At 38.9% G+C, this 15,997-nt stretch overlaps 2 protein-coding genes and 1 pseudogene across 3 annotated transcripts; all 3 read right to left on the bottom strand.

Moving 5' to 3' along the window:
- LOC131316466 (elongation factor 1-alpha 1-like) overlaps nucleotides 1-6,672 on the bottom strand; it is a 9,269-nt pseudogene extending 2,597 nt beyond the window's left edge.
- On the bottom strand, nucleotides 4,546-6,715 carry LOC131316544 (PHD finger-like domain-containing protein 5A). 2 transcript variants are annotated; one of them, XM_058345980.1, is made up of 2 exons: nucleotides 6,591-6,715; nucleotides 4,546-5,120 (listed from the first exon to the last, which is right to left on the bottom strand). In XM_058345980.1, exon 2 carries the CDS (start codon nucleotides 5,077-5,079, stop codon nucleotides 4,747-4,749), a length of 333 nt encoding a protein of 110 aa, XP_058201963.1. In that variant the 5' UTR covers nucleotides 5,080-5,120; nucleotides 6,591-6,715; the 3' UTR covers nucleotides 4,546-4,746. The 2 variants fall into 2 exon arrangements, with proteins under 2 accessions (XP_058201963.1, XP_058202033.1); XM_058346050.1 differs by lacking the exon at nucleotides 6,591-6,715 and adding an exon at nucleotides 5,473-6,461.
- Nucleotides 6,716-8,032: 1,317 nt separating this feature from the next.
- On the bottom strand, nucleotides 8,033-14,183 carry LOC131316390 (proteasome subunit beta type-4-like). Its single transcript, XM_058345771.1, has 7 exons — nucleotides 14,035-14,183; nucleotides 13,873-13,937; nucleotides 11,596-11,672; nucleotides 10,722-10,851; nucleotides 10,377-10,536; nucleotides 10,101-10,286; nucleotides 8,033-8,373 (listed from the first exon to the last, which is right to left on the bottom strand). The coding sequence occupies exons 1-7, from the start codon at nucleotides 14,038-14,040 to the stop codon at nucleotides 8,260-8,262; spliced, it is 738 nt and encodes a 245-aa protein (XP_058201754.1). The 5' UTR covers nucleotides 14,041-14,183; the 3' UTR covers nucleotides 8,033-8,259.
- Between the last annotated feature and the right edge of the window lie 1,814 nt (nucleotides 14,184-15,997).

The raw sequence follows: 15,997 nt of genomic DNA, 5'->3' as shown, positions 1-15,997 counted from the left end.
CATCATCATATCATTCATAAAAGTATTTCGACGGAAAGCATTTGATCATTTGTGTGCCTTTTTAACCAATAAACCATCATCCGTCACCCAAAAAATATGACTTCCCTAAGTTTTAATTAGATCCTACTATTTTTTTTAATCAATCCTGACTTGTTTTCCAAGTGTCCGAAGCATTTTAAAGAGTCCCCAGAGTGTCCAAATGGAAAACATTGATATAAAACTAGGACACTTGGAAATGATCCGAGAGCAACAAGAGAGTGTTGGTGTCCGACAAGTGCCAATGACCTCTGACGAGGTGTCTGTACTACATAGATAGCGAATGATTCAAATGAACATGCAGATGCCAACATAAGTTGTAAATACATCAAACAACAAAGAGAGACCCAATTCAACTCCAAAATTCAATTATCTGAAATTTTCAATCTAAAAGGCCAACATAAAGGAATCAGTTCAAAAAATTTATCCGAAGCCGCGTAAAAATCTCAAATGTGATATACAACTACACAGACAAATTACAACAACATTATATATGATATCATCAACGAACATATTAAGTAATTCAAATGATAATCCTTCTTTGGATCAGCGTCCCAAACTCTTAAATAGAATACAAATCACAGAATAGTTTCAGCCAGCAAATCCATCAGAGCCGATTGAATTATCCACACAAATCAAAATAACTAAAACCATCCAATAATACAAAATTCACCATCTAAGAAGAATCGACACAACTCAAAAAGCCCCGTTGCATATACAACATCAGGTCCAGTCTAGTCCAAAAAAATCCTATACATATCAACCACGTATAAATAAATCCGCTTCAAAAAAGATGACTCGGAAATAGAAACTAGCAAAATTCATTTCATAGCGAACAACGGCGAACGATTCACATCATCAGATGTCCTTAAGATCGGAAATTAGAACATGAGAGAGAGAGCTAGAAATTAACGAGAAAAATCCATACACAACAATAGTCACGCAGGGTATTGTTTAGCTTTTTGTGTTTTTGTTTTGGCAAGTCATCGCTCGGTTTAGATTTGGGATAACGGAATAGAGAGACAATCTTTTTTAACGGCAGAGCCGCGAATAGTTGTTTACGTAGCCAATCGCGACACTTTTTCGGGAAAAAATTTCATTAAAATTCGAACCGTTCAAAACACCTTTGGACGGTCGCTATTGATTCCTGTTGTAAAAAAAAAAAACTCAGTGAACAAGTTTCTCTCAAAGATATAGGTTTTTTTTTTTTTTTGAAGGAGGGCAAGAGGGTAACTTTACCTACCAACTCACCTAGGCAATTGCTTCAAAGATATAGGTAATATCCGCAAGTTGGTTGAGATATAGGATTCTTTCAAACTAATCAGAACCAAGAATAAATACTTTCACTTTGTTCGGTTACCCTTTTACTTGGAATCTTTTTGAAAACTCAATTTTATTCTCTTTTGAAAATCTATTATAGGGCAAAGGTCTTGTAATGAATAGGAATCAGTCAAATAATACCAGCTATATCCTGAAGCTGCTCTTTGATTCTCAAATCCTTTGAGATTTCTCGAACAACACGGCTAGAGATTGGGGGCGGGGGGGGGGGGGTGGGGGCGGGCGCTTGGGCAAAGCTGATTTGAGACGGGCGCTTGGGCAAAGCTGATTTGAGAGAGGGGGAATCATCCTAATCGATCTTCTACAACAGACACAGAGAGAGAGAGAGAGGAGTAAAGGTGAAAGGTTTACAGTCGAATCTCTACAACACTGTAAAGGTGAAAGGTAGAAGGGAGCATGTTTACGTTAATGAGGGTAGTAAATGAGGATAGATGAGTGTAGGGGATTATTTTCCCCAAATTGGGAATCGAACGCCGGTTTAAGTTTTTGAAAAGTGCTAAACTTCTAACCGAACAAAGCCTTTACTTTTTAAATTATCGCGGCGGCCGGTGTCAGAGTGTGATGATGATGGTGGCGGTGTGGAGTAGGTGGTGTAGAGATGGTAACGATGAGATAGATGGAGAGGCGGTGGCAAAAGTGGTAGGGAGACGGTGGTAGTGGCTTGGTATAGTGGTGGCCGGTGGGAGGTGATGTGGAGCTAGGAGAGCGTGGTGGCGGCGGAGATGCGATGAAGATAATGGTGGTGTATATGCAAGGGAAGGCAGTGGCACATTTCGGGTGGTGGCCTGGTGGGCAACAATCCAGAACAGCGTTCCATAGTTCCACTATACTTGCAGTTGGTTCGGCTCCCCTCCAGTATACTTCTGTCTATTATCATTTATTGTGTGGTTGATATTCATTTTATACATTCACAAGCATATCTATGGCTACACTTTTGCCACATGGACCTGGCTATTTCCCATCCCAAAGACCATTGTTTTGGCTCACCAAAACGTTGCTTACCATTCCACACTTAACTTTTTTTTAATAACTTTTAATTTTGTCTTTATTTAATTTAATTTTTTTTTTGCGTTTGTTAGTTTTGCGCCAAATTTTTGTGACTTATTGTTTCGTCTTGACTAGACAAATCAGAAAAGTAATTTTTTTTTATTTTACTTTTACTCAAATATTTTCTGAAATAACCACTTTTAAGTATAAAAAAAAAAGTCGAAAAAGTCGTCATATTTTGCTAAAAATTAATTATTTCTTAAAATATTTGGATAAAAGTAACAAAAATTTACTTTTTTGATTCGTCTTGCGATGAATCGGAAAATAAAAAAAGTTAAGCGCAAAACTGATAAACGCGAAAAAAATTCAAATAAAGACAAAACTAAAAGTTAGCGAAAAAGATAAGTGGAATGGAAATGGGCCCAACAAGTCAAACAAGTCAAAATACCACGGAAAGAAAAAAAAAACTTAAAATATAAGCACAACAAGTTTAGCAATACAACTCTGGACACAACTTTAAAACACAAGTGCACAAAGAATTGAATAAGAACAAAAAAAATAATCCAAATGGAATTAAGCTAATAAAAAAAGCCTGAAATTTTGCTTGTTTGAACAATACTACATGCACAACTTTAAAGCATAACTGTATCTAAAACCATTGGATGCACATGGGTCTACTTGAATTTTACGGTTGCGGAGACAATTGAGTTGAATTTTAAAGTTGTGTTGCCAGACTTGTTGTGCTTGTATTTTACTCCCTCTATTTTTATTTTTTTTTGGTAATGCAAGGTTCCCGGGCTAGCTTGCGCGCACTTCGGACTAATCCCTACAACCCCTTCCATAGCCGTTTCACACGCATACGGAGGGTGAAGTGGCTCCAAGAGTTGTTGTCTGTTGGTAAGGAGAATCGAACCTGAGACCTTAAGATAGAACAAACACCTAAGTCCCAGGCCAAGACCACTTGGCCAACCACTTAGGGTTTACTTCCTCAATTTCTAAATGAAAGTCCTTGTTACTATTCCGTACTTCAAAAAAATATTTATATTTTTCAATCTAGGATACTAAAAATACCCAATATGGATCTTGTTTGATAGATCTCAATTAATTTTATTATATAAAATTTTTAAAATTATAAAAAATATTATAAATTAAAAGATATAAACAAGACAAAAATAACAAAAAAAAAAGTGAAAATGCACTATCATTTAGGAATGGAGGGAGTAAGTTTTTTTTTTCATTGTGTTTTAACTTGTTGCTAGACTTGTTCAAATCAGACTTGATTCTTGTTTTGGCGAGCCAAAATAGTGGGAAGCTTTGGAGTGGGAAATGGCCAGGTCCATGCGGCAAAAGTGTAGCCATAAATATGGTTGTGGACGTATAGAGTGAATCTCAACCACACAATAGATGATAATGGACAGAAGTATACTGGAGGGGAGCCGAACCCACTTGCAGCAGTGTCATGACAAAATTGATGAGCTTTTCTCATCGAAGGCTTGATTATGGTTCAAAATGGTGTTAGTATGTGATCATACTACAAACAAATCAAATTTCTGCCCAAGTCAAAACACATTGCAACAAGCTTCCACTCAAACATCATGTTTAGCCTACAGGCTACAGCAGTAGCGGGAACACAATAGTGTCCACCATGGGCTAGAGTGCAGAAGCTACGGTTGCAGGTCCTGCCATTGGGGTCCGTTGAGTTTAAGCAATGAGCCAATGAGCACCATTGAGTGTGTGCGTGCTTGGAGAGAGAGAGAGAGAGAGAGAGAGAGAGAGAGAGAGAGAGAGTGAGCGAGTGACTGTGGATGATAACGCAGATGCAAGTCCTAACAAAAATCTAGACAAAACAACACGCTCAATCTGTTCACATATCCTCTTCAAAAAAATAAAATAAAAATCTGTCCACAGACGGCATACGACAAAGAACAACACTAAATATATGAGCACATCCACGGGCAAAAGCATCACAAAAAGATACAACCATCAAGTCATCAATGGTGACTACATACCCCATGCAAGTAATCCGCGAGTAAGAGTTCATCACATATCTCTTGAATCTACGACAACAAAACAAAAACAAAAACCAATACCAACAATGATGATACAAAAAGCAGCACAAAAACGAGATTCACTTCGACATAAACATGGAGAATGACAAACGATACATGATTGCACAAGCCCAAATGCAAATTCAACGACAAGGTTCCCATTCAGATAAGTAAGAGTTTAACAGCACCATCACCATCCACACAATTCATTTTTAAGAGAAACATCTGATACAAATGGACCCATGACGACATTCCAACATTTGGAAATGTGCTATCTCCAAGTATATTAATACATATTGGTAACCAAAAAGGCTAGGAAGACAATCGTGCAATACTATCACCTCTTCTTAAAACCGTACTTTTTACGCTCATAGAACAAGTCTGTCTTGGCACTTCCCAAATTGACAATTTTCGGACAGCCATCTCTATCTTTCTCCTGCTGTGTGCACTCCTTGCAATAATAGGCATCAGAGATTCCCACTCCTCCACAGATGACACATCGACCCTGAAAGGATCCGTAGTTGCATTCATCACAAACTCGCACGAGTGTGCAAGGGCGCACATAGGAGTCACAAATTACGCATTTGCCGTCATCTTTCTCACATAATCGTCCAATGGCAATACCTGGCTGCTTCCTGCACATTATTAAATCAGGATGATGCTTGGCCATTCTTCCTGCAACAAGGTCTTAAGTCCCAAACTTGATGTAACCTGCAACCAATTACACGAGGGTCAGTACTGTCTATGAATAAACTACCAAGCAATCAGCAATGATTTTCCAGTGAGAAAATATGACAAATAACTGCAACCGTTTTCCTTTTGTCAATCTGCAGACTTGGTTTGCCTGGACCGTTACTGTCCCTTAAAATGACACACATACAAATCAAGAACTTTTGGCCCAGGGGACTTTAACTGGTTCAATCATTTTCGGCGGCTAAGGAATGTCGAAAGGAGTTGGTTAATGGGAGCAGGGGTCAGGAGTTCATAGAGTAGATGTTTAGAAAAAGCAACTCAAACGGGAAAATTAGAACAATAGATATTAGATAGGATAAGGTGCAAGCACCTAGCTTGTGCCAACCTACAAGTTGTATATATAAATACAGGGCTAGTGTTGACGAATGACTAAACGAAAGAACCAGGGTTGCTTGTACGGTTGTACCTGTATCTTCATCACAAAGCCGCAGCCTCACATTCAAATAAATTAGACAGATTGACTGAACAATTATTGTGTTTCACAGGAGGGTAATCTTCACCAAAATCTTAGTCCTACGCAGAAATAGTCGCAATTTTTACTTTGAGAATCCGTGCTTATTGCTTAACATAATTGTTGGGCTCCAAAAAAGCACAAGTTCAGCACCAGCTTTGGAAGCAGTGTACCAGCATGCTCCCAATCATTGCCTAAGAGCACCTCCACTCCTTACTCAAATTTGAACTCAAACTCAAATTTGAGTAAAAATCACCCAAAACACCGCTACACTCCTTACTTAAACCCATACCAAATTTGAGTTTTACTCAAGTTTCTCCCCAAATTTGGTTTGAAACCAAATCCTTACTCAAATTTTGAAAACTATTTTCTCCCATTCAAATTTACAACTATGCCATTAATGAAACCTTTTACTCAAATTTATGCCTAGATTTGCATTTGCCCATTGGATTGCTTCATACAAAATCAAGTTTTTATCCAAATTTTTACTCAACTTGGGGTAAAAATTTGGGTAAGGAGTGGAGATGCTCCAACAGGTTAGGCACCCATTTCACATTTTGACACAATCGGCCGACTTTGTCTTGTTTTGGACTTCCTCAAGCTTTGTTTTAAATATTTCCTCGATGGTTTTGGGCTTCGATTGCAAGTGACCCTAATTCGGAACAACTCAAAAGCCCCGTTACATATACAACATCTTGTCCATTCTAGTCCAAAAAAATCCCTATACATATCAACCGCGTATAAATAAATCCGTTTCTAAAAAAGGTGACTCGAAAATAGAAACTATTAAAATTCATCTCTTAGCGAACGGAGAACGATTCACATCATCAGATGTCCTTGTGATCAGAAATCAGAACATTAGAGAGAGAGAGAGAACCAGAAATTAATGAGAAATTCCATGCACAACAATACTCATGCAGATATGATATAAACACGCAAAGTAAATCGAAGAGAGAATTAGCAGAAAACCAGCTCACCGGAGCAGAAGAGAGAGATGAAGTCAGAGAGAGAAACTCCGGTGGAACCCTGGCCGCACAAGCAAAAGGAATATGGAGAGAGAGAGATGAGCAGGGCTTCAAGAGCGTGCTCTAATTTTACGCAAATGCCCTAAGTTTTATTACTGTAGTACCGTAAATGTCATCCGTAAGTCGGTTTAGCTTTTCGTTTTTGTTTTGGCAAGTCATTTGTTAGTCGGTTATAACTTGCGTTCACACTCCATTTTGATTGTGTTTGCATGAGAGCCAAGTATAAGCTTTGAAATGTTTATCTCATGGATATTAATACATTTTAACAAATATCAATACATTTTTTCTCTGATATTAATGTACTTTTTATCTAGTATCTTATACGCTTTGGACGGATTTTAAAATAATCCTTCTTAAATTATTACAATTTGTAAGCGCTTTTAGTAAATAAACAAGGAATGAGAGCATAAATTCAGGATCATACTAAAAAAAATTATCTGAATAAGTTGAATCTGATCAATAAAAATTAGAAAAGTTAATGAGCAGTGTAACTAGTGTTGCTATAAAGCACCACGTGATTCCATTAATTTCTGGTTGATGTGATTTTTTCATATTTTGTTTGAATTTTAATGCTTTTAATATTTCCATCCTTTAATCTTAATTTTTTTTAAAAACAACTAATGCTATTTTTGAATTATAGCAAAAGGAGTTTCACAAGTAAAATTTCAATTTTTTTTTTGCGCCAATTCAAAGATCGCAATTGATTTAAAACATTAAGGAGGTTGTTTGCTTTGTTTCGTAATAGGTAGACAATATTAAAACTAAGTTTTCCAAAACAGTAAAATTGCTTCATTGAAAATAAATTTATTATAAGCAACCCTAATTAGTTGGAAACACAACCGCAAGAGTTGTATGAGCCAAATTCACTCGAAAACACTACCACAAGAGTTGTATGAACCCATTATCCTCAAATGCGGGCATCAAGTTGCAATACCAGGAGCGCATTCGCCAAATTGCCTCACTATAATGTTAAATCACTTGTTCATGCTCCACACTAATTATCGATTGACATCTAAAGTAAAGATGATGAATCTCAATGTATTGACCAACCACCGATGTAATATGCGCAAGTCTATTGAGATTTGGGATTCCTTCAAACTAAACAGAACAAAAGAATAAATACTTTACTTTTTTTGAATTATCAAGGTAGTGTCACAGTGTGATGATGGTGGTGGTGTGGAGTAGGTGGCGCAAAGATGGTAGGTACAGATGGAGAGGCAGCGGCAAAAGGTTGTACGGAGACGGTGATAGTGGTGGGAGGTAATGGTGCAGGAGAGGCTGGTGGTTGTGGAGATGTGGTGAAGATAATGGTGGTATATCCAGAACAGTGTTCCACTATACTTGCACCGGGGAAGCCAAAACTCCATGAGAGGAGGGAGCTTTTTCTCCCGGAGTTACAAATGCTCATCAACTTCGTCATTACACTGAATGCAGCAGATAAGTTCTTTTTTTTTTGGAAAATGCAGCAGATAAGTTCACAAGAGAAACCTCCAAACAACTTAATTGAAAACATACAAAATCAAGTTACTGTTACAAAAGCTATGAAATCAATGCATCAAATCCAAATTCGCCACCTCAAAGTGTGGCATGTTTTTCGATATTAAGGCCATGTACTTCAGCACTACCATGACCCTTCAGCGCCAGCAGTAGGGTTCTGAAAAGCAGCCAAATTCCAGGAAGTTTTCAAGGCGTAGGGCGGATAAATGGTCGCACCCTCTTCTGTGATTTTCGCTATCTGCAATTTCAGGATATGAAGTATCAGATACAATGGTAAGTATGGCTTGCAGAATAACACAACCAATTGATTCTTGCAAGAGTCCTTGCCGTGGAAAAGAGAATTTCTCCCATAACTTGGCACAACACTTCAAACCAATGATGTGAAAGAGAGAGCTCAAAACTTAGTCGGCTCAGGAGAAGTACTTCCCAGTTGGACTAAATTCTGAAAGGAAATGCCCTAAAGGACAAATTTCATACTCCCATCTCCAGACAAGGACTCCCCATTAATTGTGGGCATTGGAAGAACTTACTTTCTCGTATTATAACAGAAAAGCCCCATAGAGAGGAAAACAAGTTCATGCTCCAATCTATATACTAGGACTCTCTGTTAATTGGGTTGGGGGAATCATTATAATGAAGAAACCACGTTATCAACAATACTAGGAATTTTAACAAGTTAAAAGTACAAAAAAGGACACTCCTTATTTTTTCCATTCACTTTTGCACCTATGCAGGCCAACACTACTCCCTATTTTTGCCATTCACTAAACTAAGTTATCCCAATTTACATGAGAAACCTTTTGAAAGGTCTGCCACCATCCTGAGTGGTTGGCATTGGTGCTAGGGCAAAAGTGGAAAGGATTTCAATTAGCTAGCCACCTCCACTGGCTAAATGTAGCTAGTGAAAAGTACCAAAGGCAAAATAGCTAGTTGGGTAGGAAGCTTGTTGCATTGGCAAAAACGGCCATAACTAGCTATTTAAGCGAACAGGACTCATTTAAAGAGCCTCTTTGAGATGCTATAAAACTCCATGAGGATGTAGCACTGCATAACACAAATCAAAATGCATCACAGCTACATAGGATATAAGTTCAGTTCGAGCAATCTACTGTCCACCGCTTAAGCGCAAAACTGAAAATTTATACTACCATTGGTCATGCACGCAAGTGATGATAAACCAATGCTAACGGGCCCAAGTGATGATAAACCCATGGTTAACAGGCCCAAGGGATGATAAACCTATGCCTCAGGGCTTTAATGCAACTCATGAAATGCTAAAACAGAAATCTATACTCAGAACTTTAATACGATAAGAATGCCACATGGTGAAGTACGAAGTCATTCGTGGCAGATCATATTCAGGCCACTCACACACACACACACACACACACACAGAGAGAGAGAGAGAGAGAGAGAGAGAGAGAGAGAGAGAGAGAGAGAGAGAGAGAGAGAGAGTAGTGCTAACTACTCCAGAGAGCCTGAGATATATTGTCCGCAATTTTTCCTCAAGGTTTGCCTTCAAATATAGCATATAACTTAGAACAAAGAGTTCGATTAAACTTCCACATCAACTAGATAACAAAAGAACCATTTAAATCTTCCATTCACATCTCCTTCCCAACTTAATCAATGCACTGAACATCTGAAACGTTGACAGAATCTGAAGTAATGGAAAGTCATACTGAACTTTTGCCAGTCAGTGAAGAATAGGGATACCAAGACGATGCAACATGCACCTCATACAAATATTTCTTAAGTCCAGCAGTCTCAGCAAGACAAGGAATGCAATTGGAAAGTATTCTCTACGCGAATATATCAAGTCAATATAACAATAACTTCACTAGAATACCCTTCAATAGCATACAACGCCCAGCGATATATGGAAATAGACATGAATTTCAAAGGGGATCACGAAATACAAGAACCCATCCAGTGGATTTTACAGAGAAAAGAAAACAGACATACCTGAAACTTGTTGATAGCAGATCTATCACGATAGAGAAGTACGCGCATGCATTTCTCCAGTAGCTTAACACCATCCTCAAAACTTATATCCTTGTGCCATTCAGCGCGAAGAATAGGCCTTGCAAGGTGATTTCCGAATCCAGTTGCCACATGGTCATCCTCGAAATGAACTCCAATCATACTGACCTGAATCACATAACAAAGCAAATCACCCATAGCCCAGAATGCATAAAGCTTTTCCTTAAGCATCGGGAAAATAAAACAAGCAATAACTACCATTCCAAGATACTTCTGACCCTTTTTCACCCCTCCAAGTATAAGAGAATTCCATAGTGGGTCAAACTTGTTGCGACGGTTGTACATCACCCGAGTCAAATAACTATGCACTTCTTTAGGCCCCAATGAGTTCCCGTCATCCCACATATTGTCGTACAAGCTGTCCAAATGAAGTACTCATATAAAAATAGTCAGCACAAGAACAGAAAGAAATCTGAGAGACGCGACTAATTTCTTCAACAATCTCAAATTCATACAAGCAACTCAAACAAACAAAAATCAACAAAAGAAATAAGTTCAAGCAAATTACTACTTGCTGAGTCTTTCTACAGGTGGGATGCTTACATAAGCTCATCAAGGTAACGCAAAATCTCCTGGAAATCACTTATCTCTCCACTGCCGCCAACGAGAGAGTGTTTCCCAACAGGCTTCAACCGCTCCACACTCTTGTAACGCAAGGTGGATCCGTACGAACCTGTGTTAGAATTTAGAAGCCTTATTAACCGAAACAGACATAGTTTACAGACTTCGTCATAAGCACAACAAGGATGCATGTTTTGGCCCAGGTAGAAGTATGGTGAATCGCACAAGCAACAAATTGATGCTATCTACCTATAATTTAAGGACACGGGGACACACCAAATTATTCATGTTCTTCAATAAATTTGCTCCATTTTCAAAGATAAATGTGTAAATATGCCTCACGCAGTTCGTGCAAAGTATAAGAGTTCAATGCATAAATCATGCTATTGCAATTATGAAAGGTGTTTGCTAAGTGAATGTCCAACTAAACATATTTCTGGTCGTATACCCTTATCCGAGTATGGAGTGTCCAACATGAGTACTTTATCTTTTGAAGAGTCCATGCAACATGAGGCGCAGGTAATGCATCTACATGGGAGATTCATCTATTCCCTGTGTCTTAAGACACATGAACACCAGATTATTCATATTTCTTTACATACTTATGTGCTTCCTATGGTGAAATGTTGTTTACAAGGTACAATAAAGCATTTCATTCATAATTACATAGTAAAATCGAACTACCAAAAATGCTAGCTTAGTGTACACATATCCCAACCCATGTCTCTATCTATACAATCATATTATCAAGTAGTAGTTAGTATCAATAACAAGTGCAGAATATTATAAAATCAACTCATCTTTATGGCAAGATAAACGTGTCATAAAAATTCAGGAATGGAAAAGTAAAGGCTACCTGCCATATCAGCAGCCATGAGAATACCATCCTTGTACTTGATACCAATCACTGATGTACCAGTGACGTATGGATACCTGTACCAATAGTCATCATTTTAGTAATTCCATAATCAACAACCCAAAGGATCATTTAGTCCTTTGCAGACTTCGTACCCAGGAATAACCACAATATGCAACATACACATATGCATGCGCTTGTTTATAATTACGTGAGCATATATCTTCAGGTGAATGTTATGGGCCCTGGTTCAGTGGTTCAACCCGCAAAACTAGGAGTTGATAGTCTTGAGACCACTGCTAGAGCCACCCTCCACCAGTCTCACACATATTTTCAGTAATTATGACAATCATGTGTCAACTGTGCTATGTAGAATTTCAAACTAAAAATCCATGGAATAGAAAATTAGTTAATTAAAAAACTTGTGTAACCTTCAAACCCAACACACTTGTAAAAACTGATTTACTTTTAAAATTTCCTTTTTGAAGCAAGAGATAGTGATGTATTTGGGTTCCTTTTTTCACACCTGAACACCTCTCAATATCTAATTAATAAAGGAGGGAAAAACGAGCTAAGCCCATCACTTCATCTTCATGGGTCCTAATTGTGTTACCATTTCCATATTGAACCTCAAATGGCTTCAATAACCCCAATTTTGTTTAAAAAGCAATATAAGAGTATTGCAAGGGGGCGTCACCCTACTATATCAAAAGACGAAAAATCCTTCCTACGCCAAAAAAAATGAACCAATGTAAGCCCAATATAAGATTACAATGCCCATCTGTGCATCATCCGGTTCTTTTATTTTCCATTCCATGAACACCCCAACAAACTTCAAGGCGCAGTCCTCCACGCCACTTTACTCCTTCCATTTCAACATGTCATGGCCCAAAATTCAAACAACTGAAAAATCAAAGCTGGCAAACTCAACCCAAAAATCGACAATAACATTCTCCACAACTCCGACGCCGACTCACAATGAAGCAACAGGTGTTCCACAAAATTCTCCCCCTTCTTGCATGCAAGAGAAACTCCCTACACAGGGGCGGCTCCAGGATTTCAGCCCACAAAAATGTTCAGGTAATTTTTCTATTCAAAACACTATATAAAAGTAAAAGATAAGAGTATTTATTTTGGTTGAAAATAAATTGGGCATAGTTTATTTTTGATTTGTTGAGCTATAATGTCTACTTACTCACAAATGAAGTGAATTTTAATTTACTTTGGCTTCATACGAATGATCCAGTGTAGACAATATTAGGGGGGGGAAAACTAAATTATGTGGAAAAAAATAAAATTTTATAGTATTTTCTGTACCCAGTGAGTTCGCTTGAACCCTCTCAAACAATGGTAAAGCTGCCCCTACCCTACAGCACACGTTAGCCAACATATGAATGGCGCTAGGGTCCTTTCCGCAAAGAAAAAACAACATTTAAGTCTTCCAAACATGCTTCAGAGGAAACCTCTCCCCTCTAGCCCCCCAAAGCAGGGAATAAAAGGATCTCAGTGCAAAGACACCACCTTACCTATCCACTTGAGCTTGTCCTCCCTCACCCCAGTACCACTAAACTGATAAAAGAAGTTCCATGGACACCCTAACATCCTCCAACTCCTAATCATAAAAGAGAAGTTCAAGCAAAAATAGGTTCTAAAACAAGCCCGCCTTATGCATCCCAAAGATATTTGGCAACTAAAGTGCCTAGTCTCCGACGAAGCAGAAGTGGCAAATGACCAAAGAGCATCTGAAATCTCCATCCGATGCACATATGGGAATAAACGAGATGGTCCCCATCCCCATTGCAAGAAACAACATTCAGTTGCAGGTATGTATTATAATTTTTAAATCATATACCTAAATGTGTATACATCAAGAGTTGTACTAGAACATAGCAAGACAAAAACAATTCACCCTTTTTTCCTTGATAAAAAAAAACCTAGACGGTAAGCATATAAAATGTAATAAAGAGAAGCGAGCCTACTGTTACTGAAAACTCGTCTAGGAGCTATAGCAAGAAGGTCACTTGAAACACATAAACAAGCGAATTACAAATTGAATCCAGCTGAGTATAATTAGGAGCTATAGCAAGAAGTAAGACTAGGAGGCACAAGTCGTAATTAGGAACTGATGATAACAAAAAGGTAATTACAAATTAAACCTATTCTATTTCAGAGACCTAAACACCAATTCGAACCCAAATAATGCGGCTAGATGATTAAGCTGGATAATTTCTGTTTTATACGCGTAGATATATATAATAGAGACATGGAAATACGTACTGTGTTCTCTCTAATGCTGCTTCAGAGATCAGCGAGTTGTTTTTAGCTTGATTGGATTCAACCAACTGCATAAATAACGCCCCCAAAACGTACGAAAACTAATGAGAACAACAATTTGTGCAAGCATCGACGACGAGCAGAGAGAGAGCAACGGAGACTTACGTTCATCTCGGAGATTGATTCGATCGGAGGGATTTGGGAAATTTCGCTGAAGAAACCAAGGCAAAATTAGGTTTTGATCTGGAATAGAATAGAGAGTTATGAACTTCGGACTCAGCTTGCCCTTCTGACAAGAAAACCAAGGAAAGCTCAACCGGATCCAAACCAACCCGTGGGCTTTTTTTGGCCCCAAAAGAAATTTGGGTCTGGACGTTACTCGGGCCCAAGAAGGCTTGAAAGTTAGGCCCGGACATTAGTTTTGAGGCATTATTGCCGTTTTTTTTCTTCCAATTTTGCCCTTAAAGCAAACCAACTAATATGATGCTGGAAGTGGTCTCATAGCTCAATTGGTCGAGAAGGTAATAGGGATTTTCATTTGGTGAGTGTTCAAACCCCACCCTTCATTACCCTTTCTCCTAAGATAGAATCGATTAGGATTTTCTTGTTTGAGAAAAAAAAAAAAGTAATATAAGATACCAGATCAAACGAACTTCAGTCGTCAACTTCCATCTAATCTACCAACCGATGTCTCAAGTCCCACACTCGTAACTAATCCCTACTTTAAACCCGTCATCTTTAAATTTACCTATTGACGCCACAGCTACCATCAAATATCAATCCTAAATACCAATTCACCATCCTCTTTGTGGATATTTGGATTTAACGGCCCGTTTGGATGCAGAGAAAGAATTTGGGGTATTAGTTAATAGAGGGATAATGTAGTATGGGGTATTAAATCGTTTAAGGGTTCGGCTTGGGTGGGGGGGAGCTGCCTCTTCCTCCCCCCGGGCACCTCCTCATCCTCTCTCTCTTCTTTTTCCTTTCTCTTTTCCCTCTAACTTCATCGAACCACCCTCTTTTCCTCTGTTTGTGTCGCTTGATCTCCGATTTCGTTTTCTTCTCCGGCATCTGTTCTTATCGCAGCGTTCATTGTTGGGTGATCCTGGGTTGTGGCTTAACGGTGTTGGCTGGAAAGATCTGTCAGATGAGGTCAGTTTCGGAGGTTCGCGACCCCCACCAGTTACTCTGCTGGGTGTTCACCGGTTTGCTTAATGGTGTGGGGGTCGCACCAGCGGGTCGGTCGCCGTAATGGGTGGTCGAGCTGTGGGCGTTGCTCCAGTGGTGTTCGGCGATGTGGATTTCTGTTGTTAGGGTTTTGTTTTCTTTTTGCAGGTGGTGTTTCAATTGTTTCCTGGTGGTAGGGGGCATGGAATATTGGGGTTTCTCGGTAGCAGTGTAGGGGTTGTTTGAACGGCACCAAGGGTTTCAACGGTAGCATGGGATTTTCGGCAGCGAGGCGGCTTAATGCAACGACGGCGGTATGCTTCAGGGGTAACAACAGGGACTGGTTCCCATGGTTCCGGTGGAGGCTACGATGCTGTTAGAGGTGAATGGTGTCTGTGCCGCTCCGGGCAGCAACATGGGTTGGTTCCCCAAGTCGCGGTGGTGGCAGGGATCATCTTTCCGATGACGGGCTGTTGACGGGGGCTGTTGGTAGCTATTTTAGGGCTGTTGTGTTTGAGCTAATTGTAATATTTGGGTTTTTAGACCCATAGGGGTGTTTGGGCTTCGGCTCAAAGGGTGTCCTTGATTGGCTTCTTGCCAATTATTGGGTTTGGGTCTCGGATTGGGCAGACGATTGTTTTTTGAACATGATGTTATTTCCTTGCTTTTGTTAGTCTTGTAACAATTTCAAGATTAATGAAATTTTTTTGTTGTTCAAAAAAAAAGTTAGTAGGGGGTATTAGTTAATAAGGGATGGTCCACGTTGATGTAATGTTTATAAAGGAGGGATTAAATAGTAGGTTGTTTGAATGAGGTATTAGAGAATATGGATTAAATAGTACTTTGTTTGGATGGAGGATTAATAGGGTGTATAAGAAAGGATGAATGATATAAAAAGCTACCAAATGACCCTTTTGCCCTTGTGCAGTGTTAAGTTAGATTATTCATTATGATTAATATA

This window comes from Rhododendron vialii, chromosome 1a (genome assembly GCF_030253575.1).
Source record: "Rhododendron vialii isolate Sample 1 chromosome 1a, ASM3025357v1".
Lineage (NCBI taxonomy): Eukaryota > Viridiplantae > Streptophyta > Magnoliopsida > Ericales > Ericaceae > Rhododendron > Rhododendron vialii.
This window is presented reverse-complemented; position numbering and strand designations above follow the sequence as displayed.

Coding starts and splice junctions, on each gene's coding strand:
- LOC131316544 (XM_058345980.1), bottom strand. CDS start 5,079: ATGGCCAAGCATCATCCTGATTTAATAATGTGCAGGAAGCAGCCAGGT.
- LOC131316390 (XM_058345771.1), bottom strand. Junction 11,673..13,872: donor GCAGCATTAGAGAGAACACA/GTACGTATTTCC, acceptor CTATTGGTACAG/GTATCCATACGTCACTGGTA. Junction 10,537..10,721: donor CGTTACCTTGATGAGCTTAT/GTAAGCATCCCA, acceptor TCATTTGGACAG/CTTGTACGACAATATGTGGG.